Source organism: Neofelis nebulosa, chromosome 4, assembly GCF_028018385.1.
Source record: "Neofelis nebulosa isolate mNeoNeb1 chromosome 4, mNeoNeb1.pri, whole genome shotgun sequence".
NCBI classification, from domain to species: Eukaryota; Metazoa; Chordata; class Mammalia; order Carnivora; family Felidae; genus Neofelis; species Neofelis nebulosa.
The window spans coordinates 130,367,015-130,374,496 of NC_080785.1; the positions used below are offsets into that span (position 1 = coordinate 130,367,015).

At 43.2% G+C, this 7,482-nt stretch overlaps 1 protein-coding gene across 1 annotated transcript in view; it reads left to right on the forward strand.

Annotated features, from left to right (window-relative positions):
• The window catches only part of RYBP (RING1 and YY1 binding protein), an 80,357-nt gene extending 77,669 nt beyond the window's left edge, over positions 1–2,688 (forward strand). The window contains exons 3-5 of the mRNA XM_058726217.1: positions 1,308–1,484; positions 1,582–1,680; positions 2,114–2,688. Of these exons, the coding sequence (XP_058582200.1) occupies positions 1,308–1,484; positions 1,582–1,680; positions 2,114–2,366 (529 nt within the window). The 3' untranslated portion in view covers positions 2,367–2,688. The remainder of the gene's footprint in view (positions 1–1,307; positions 1,485–1,581; positions 1,681–2,113) is intronic.
• The last annotated feature ends 4,794 nt before the right edge of the window (positions 2,689–7,482 follow it).

Sequence of the window (7,482 nt, forward strand, 5' to 3'; positions counted from 1 at the left end):
AAGCCACCCTACCACTGAACAAGTACTGAAATGCTCAGAGCAAACCCAGTGCCTTCCACGCTCAGGCTCACCTTGGGGAACTCGCAGGAGTGAGCTGACGGTCTCCTCCTTGTGCTGCTTTCCTCCTCATCCACGCCACACCAGCCCTCAGAAGCTCCAGGAATTAGGGGTTCAGCATGTCAGGTATCTAGCAACTGTTTTCCTGCCCCAAAATGGCAGAATTACTTAGGAAGGAAGCATCCCCCTTGCCCCCACATTTGTTTCACTCCCCGCCCCCAGGCTTCCCAATGATGAGCTAGACCTAGTGTGGCTGGTTATTTTTCCCCAGCCCTCTTCTCCATCCTGGGGACCGAGAGGGAGATGTAGGGGCTGAAGGTGATGGTTACATTGTGGCAGCCGGTCATTTCACCTTATTAACTACCCACCTGGAGGTGTTTGTTTCCTACCTTGTTCTTGGAGAAGTTACTATATTGCAAATGGCGATCTATTATATTATAAATGGAGATCTAGATGGGAAATGTTTGAAAATTAATATTGTATAGAAATAACGCATAGGCTCTTCTGTCTCCTTTTCCCATTTGGGTCTGAATGCTCCGGCATTGTGCAAAGTGTTTGGCAGCACTTAGATTTTGTAAACAATAGTGTTAAGAGCCGGTGTCAGTTGGAGATTGGCACGGACATAATGGTTGATGGCACAATGAATGTATCACTTGTCTGAGGTTTTTTTATAGTGACTTTCAGTCTTTCACTCCCCTTGGGAGCTAGTATGAACCACAGTTACCTTTTATTGCTCTATATGTGTTGTCCATGCCAATCACAGAGCTGCAGGGGAGCAGACCGAGTTGGAATAATTAGATTGAGGAGTGAATGTCACACTTCTAATTTCATTCTCCTTTCAAGGGATTACCAGTGTCCATTTAATAAAATGAGATTAACCCTCTGCAGCAGGAGTATTTGAAAGCTGTCAGTCAGTATAATCTTGACAGCTCAAAAGAAGAAGTGCTCTCTGCACTCTTAGAAACAGTGTCATGTTTTATGGGCTGAAAGACTTTTTCTGCAAAGGGATGTGTCTGTGTGAGCACGTGTGTGTGTCGTTAAAGGCAGACATGCAGGAGGTGGATCTGAAAGAGGAAGAGGGTTCTACCTATTGCATAGGAGCAATAACGGAGAAATAACAAGTAGTTTAGTTTGCACTTGCCAGACACCGGTCATAAAATACTTCGAGAGATTGTAAGACCAAAGCAAAAAAAAAAGTGAGAGAAATAATATAAAGCAAATAGTGACGTGTCTTTCCTTAAACGTTTTAGAAAACCTCGGATCAATTCTCAGCTGGTGGCGCAGCAAGTGGCTCAGCAGTACGCCACCCCGCCGCCCCCGAAGAAGGAAAAGAAGGAGAAGGTGGAGAAGCAAGACAAAGAGAAACCTGAGAAAGATAAGGAAATCAGTCCTAGTGTTACCAAGAAAAATACCAACAAGAAAACAAAGTAAGTTCCCAGCCCACTCTGCACAGTTCTGTTATTTTGCCGGTGAACTCCAGCCCTGTTTTAAATGCCTCTTTTTGTTTCCGCCCCGCCCCCCCAGACCAAAGTCCGATATTCTGAAAGATCCTCCTAGTGAAGCAAACAGCATACAGTCTGCAAATGCTACAACAAAGACCAGTGAAACGAATCACACCTCAAGGTATTTGAAGCTAGATTGAAATACAGCATTGCTGCTCTGATTTACTTTGTCCTAGTCCCGAACCCGGGGCAGGTTTTGTGCCTGTGAGCTTGCAAGTTAAGAAGGGGTGGGGGCAGGAGCTAGGTGTGGGCCTGTGAGCTTGGAAAACACATGTGTAAATATGTGGGTTTCTTCTGTATCACTGTGCCCACAACAGGAGAAAGATCAACCGATGATAATTTTGCATTGGTCCAAAAGCTTTGTTTAACCGGTGGTGGTTTCTGTCGCTAAAAGTTAATCAGCAGACTTTGCTGGAAGCTCTTGGTGTGTGTGGTGGCGATTTAGACCCCTTGCCACCCACGGTGGCGTGAGGTCTGTGTGTATATTGATGGAGAAGTTGCTTTGAATCCATAGCTTATATTTAATTGGCTGTTCCTCGGGGTGTTGCTTTCAGGCCCCGGCTGAAAAACGTGGACAGGAGCACCGCACAGCAGTTGGCAGTGACTGTGGGCAACGTCACCGTCATTATCACAGACTTTAAGGAAAAGACTCGCTCCTCCTCGACCTCCTCATCCACAGTGACCTCCAGTGCAGGGTCAGAACAGCAGAACCAGAGCAGCTCGGGGTCAGAGAGCACAGACAAGGGCTCCTCCCGTTCCTCCACGCCAAAGGGCGACATGTCAGCAGTAAATGATGAATCTTTCTGAAATTGCACATGGAATTGTGAAAACTATGAATCAGGGTATGAAATTCAAATCCTCCACCTGCCCATGCTGCTTGCACCCCCTGGAGAATCTTCTGTGGACATCGGCCTCTTAGTGAAGCTGCCAGGATGATTTCTGCTTGCCATGGGCATCTGGCCACCAAGGAATTTCGCACCCTGACGATTACTCTTGACACTTTTATGTATTCCATTGTTTTATATGATTTTCCTAACAATCATTTATAATTGGATGTGCTCCTGAATCTACTTTTTATAAAAAAAAAAAAAAAAAATCTGCTGTGCACAATTTTCCATGTACATGACAACTGGTTTTTTGTTTTTGTTTTGTTGGGGGGGGTGGGGGGGGCTGGGTGGGGGAGGGAACTTTTATTTATTGTGTTCACAGACTCCATCCTTTCAGCATATCCTTTTAAGTTTAGTTCTTTCTTCCAGTTATACTATGTACTATCAGTTTTGATATAACTATATATATATAAATATAAAATTATATATAAAGGGTTATTTGAAACCAATCCATGGCAACGCTGGTGCTTGATACACTGTGAAGTGAATACAACATTGAACAGTTACAGATCTGGGACAGTCCCTTCTAGGAAAGTGCTGAAATTAAATTAAAATCAGTCCTACATGAAGTATGTTCCAACCCACGTGGGAACTTGACTCTCATCTGTCTAAAGAGTACTGGACGATATAAAAATATATATTTTTTACACAATGTGATCTCAGATTTCAAGACTGCTCCAGATAGCCTGCATTTGCAATGGAATAACTGACAAATCACAAATGGTTTAGTTGGGAGGGCTTTGAAGACGATTCAAAAGTAACTAAACTAGCTCCAGAATGCCAAGTATTCGTGTAAGTTCCGGTTACATGTTAGCATTGCTATTCTTACATAAGCACTCATGAAAATATGGTATTCTGTAACTCGAATTCCATCCATTTTCCAGACCTCCACTCATGTCTGAGGTAAATCTCTTAGTTTCAGGACTGAAACTGTCTAACCTATATTTTTGGTCCATACAAGAAGCAACTCCCTCTTACCACTTTGCACGTGACATTGCAGTCGTGGTTTTTGTAATTGAAGTTGGTTTGCCTTGTGTCCTCTCCTTTTCCTTACCCTGCCAATTTAGTTTATGAGACTTCTTCCTTCTTAAAACCTACTCTTGTTTGTTTTTGACTGAACCAAGGTTATCAAACGCACATCCAGTCCCGACATGGAGTATTTACAGTGTTTAGAGACATTTCTCGATTCCCTGATGTGGGAACGTGGTGAATGGTTTAAGCATTAGCAGCCAGAATTGCAGGGAAAGTTCAGACTTCCTGCGAGCGTGTGATCTTTGTCTTTTTCAACATTTCTGTTCCCTCATTTTTCACTGTCTTGCAAAAACAAAACAAAAAGACCACTAACATGATTCCACCCCCTCCTTGTTTTTCAAATGTGTTGTTTTGCTTTGTTTGGATTTCGGGTCTCTTGCGTTTGACTCTTAACGTTCATATCCACGCGGTCTGTAGGCTTCAGAGTCATTTCAAACATGGGAACTTGGTGTCACCTTCCTTTCTTTGATCATACTGAAGGACTCACGGGAGGGCAGCGATTTGTGATGAAGTGCCACATTGTGGGGTGAAAAACCTGGTTTGCTTAAGAACGGAAGTACCTGTCTATGGAGGCAACGAGTAAAAAGAAACAATTAACAGCTTGATTTGAGTAGCCAAGAGGAAAGGTTCCTTTCACATTTACATTAAAACTATTCGGTAGTCACTGGTGTGCCGTAATTTAAATTCTGTCCTCAAAGGTGTAGGCTGTAAAGCAGTGCTATTTGTTGCTGTGCTCCTATTCTCAAATGCATGGACAATTGTTCCCCTCTTTTTAAAATGATGCTTGTATCTGGGATGCAAGCTATGCTCTCTTTTTAAATACATTTTTAAAGTATTTATTAATGAACCAAAGGAAATCAGATGCTTTCTGTAAGCATCAGAATATATAATCCATAGTGATTTGACTATGAATTTTAAATCCACGTTTTAATATTAGTGGGATATTGCAAAGACATTCCTTCTAAAGTTTTAATATTCCTTTTATTAAGGGTCTCAGGGAGGGTAAATTAGTCAGCCATATTTATTTTCCAGAGATGTAAGGAATTGCTACGTTTTCTAATTACCTTTTTAAGAAAATTTAAATGCCACCAAACTCGTGGGTTGCACTGCTTTTTGAACCAATAAGTGTTGGTATGCACTTTGTTCAGAAACACTGTGTACTTTCTCAAAATTCGTTTCATGTAAAGTGATTGGACCCCTAGATTAGTGGAAAGAGCTGATGAACCAGCTACTCATAGGCTGCTAATTAATTCATCGCCAGTGTCTTGGTTTTTCAGTTTTGCCTCCGTGATAAAGAATAGAGGAAAGGATTGGGAGGGGTGAAGGCAGGGAGGGTTGCTTTCAAACAGGTGAGGTGAAATTGGCATTTTGCTAGAAACTGCAGCTAACACTGGGACTTCTCGACAGTCACATGCCGTTGGGCCAGTCCTCCGGCTGCTGTGGTGTATCCTGTTGAGGTAGTGAAGTGGTGGGGACTCTACACTTTTAATTTCCGAAATTGAAGACATCCCTCAGGCATGTATTCTGGAAATGGAATTCCTATAACTTCTGCATTTGCAGTTTGCCCTACAACTAGTAGGCAGCGCATAAAAACACTAGTGTAGTTTATAAAGATATATATTAAAAGAGGACCAGAAATACTTGGTATTCAGTGGCACAGTAAGCAGGTTATAAAAACAAAACAAACAAAAGCACAGTGTTAGGCTTGCAAGTTTCCATTTGTTTTCATACCACATGCTCTATCACACTCGTGCGTGCGCACACACGACAGAGCTTCCCCAGCGTGCTCTGCTTGAGTCATGCAGTTTATAAAAAAAAAAAAAAGGGAAAGACATCTTGACACCCACAAAATATTCTGATCAAACCTTTCAGTTTCAATCTGGATCTTTAAAAACATTGGCAGAAGCTTCTGTGAGTTTAGTTCCACTAAGATGTCTCACCTGCCTTATCAAGACCATTCTCAGTCTACTTTTTTAAGCTACCGTATCTTAAATTATTGAAAATTTATTAATTGCTGAATATATAATAACCTTTGCTTGTATGTAACCGAAAATGGTTTAAGAGCCAACATTTAGAGTATGACAATGGAGCTGAACAGTTTTTAATGCGCAAGCAGTTCTGTTCTTGTGTATGACTTGTAACCTTAATTTACTGTGTAAAGATGGTTACATTATTTCCTTAGCTTTGTTTGTTGGAGACAAATAGAGAATGCTTGTTAAGTATGTCAAAACATAATCTTATCTTGTGAATTTTTGTTAATGTATTATACGAGCTATATTTTTCATTTGCCCAGAAAGACAGCTTGTATAACGCTTTTGGAAGTTTCTGCTCTGTAACGTCTTTAGAGCTGACAGTCTGTTAGGTTTGTTTTTTTCTTCATGCTAAAGTGTCAGTTGGTGGTTTTGTGAACTGGTCAGAAATTCACAGGTCTTAAATGTTTTGGGGAAATTTATATTGGACACTGCTCTTTGTCTAGCAAATAAAAGATGTTAATATATTCCTGTTACTGGCATGTGCACGACTATGTTATTAGAAGCCACTTTATCATTTTCCTGCTTTAAATAGAAATGTCTATTTATGAATTCTGCTTGTAGTTTTTTCACAAATAAAATAGTAAAATTTACACTGAAATCTTTATTTCCTTGTGTATAGATTTTAGCCTTAGGAAAATGGTTCCATTCTGTACTCGGATTTTTAGCTCGCGGGTTATTTCCAATGGGAACAGGAGGCCAAGAGCGCAAGTTGGTTTAGGTGTGCATATCTCAAAGCTGCAACAGCAAACCTAACTGAACAAAAAGAACGTCCAGATTTGGGAAGAAAACCATCTTCACGTGTCTAAGCTCATCCTTTGAGATAGGTTATAGCGATTTAAAAAGAGATGGCAGCTGACGACGGTCAGTTCGGTGGCTCGCCGCAAACTGTCAGAAGACAACCCGTTTCTGGCCAACTGCAGTTAGGTAAATTGTGACTCCGATGTAAACGAAGTGCAGTGTCAGACCTGAAAGCCACACACACAAAGCTTGCCGCGTGCTAGGGAGACCACTGCTGAGTGGCCGCAGCGGTCGCCGTACCCTTCCACAGGATACGAAAACCACTTGAAACGCTTCAGGATGCATCCCTGATGACTCTTCTTTGTCCTGAGTTTGCACTCGGACTAGCACTGAAAGGAACACGGTGTAAAATGGTGCAGGACCCCCAACTGGAAAATGGGTTCGTCCTGACGGAAGGAAACTAAGAAAGCTGCGTTCTCCTTGGTCCTTAATTGCCGGTACGGAGTCGTCACCCAAGTCTGGCTCCTCAGGAGTCTCGGAAAGGATCTGGAAGGGTGTAAGGGCAGGGATCAGATGGCGTCTCCTGTTTCCCAGCGGCTCTTGTGGCTATAGACAGGCGATTGGTTGTACCCCCTACCTCTCTGCTTTCTTTGGTGTCTGAGGAGTCCTGCGTGAGGGTCCCCGCTGCTGGTGGCCCTGGCTCCACCCTTTGAGGAGGATGGCAGCTGCCTCGCATAGATAGAGGCGTACAGCAAGAAGTTGGATCCTTTCTGGCTGTAAGGACAAGAGGGAAGGGAGACAATGGCTCCTTCCCTCTTGTCCTCGGCTAAACGCCGTGTCGACGCGTCCAGACCCCCACTGAGGAACACCGTGGCTGGGGCGTGACACCGACATGGTATAGATGCTGGCCGAATTCATTCTGGTCAAGGATAGGATGATCCCTGAAGCCGGAAGGCACCCAGGCTTATGCTCTGCTTTCATAATCCTGTGACGTGGCAACCGGCCAGCCTCTGCCTGGGGCAGCAAGGAGATGAGGAGTGTCAGGGAGGCCTTTGGTCTGTCTCGTCCCTGACCTCCGAGCGGTTCTGAAGAGCTACTCCGAAACCTTAACATCCCGGGAAGGAAAGGTTCAGAACCATCCTCTTGATCAAGGTCCTGCTTGTTAATTGTCAAAGAAGCCAAGGTCTGTTCTGGCCGCTCCTAATAGTGTTTGTCAGGAAGGTGCAGTCTTTT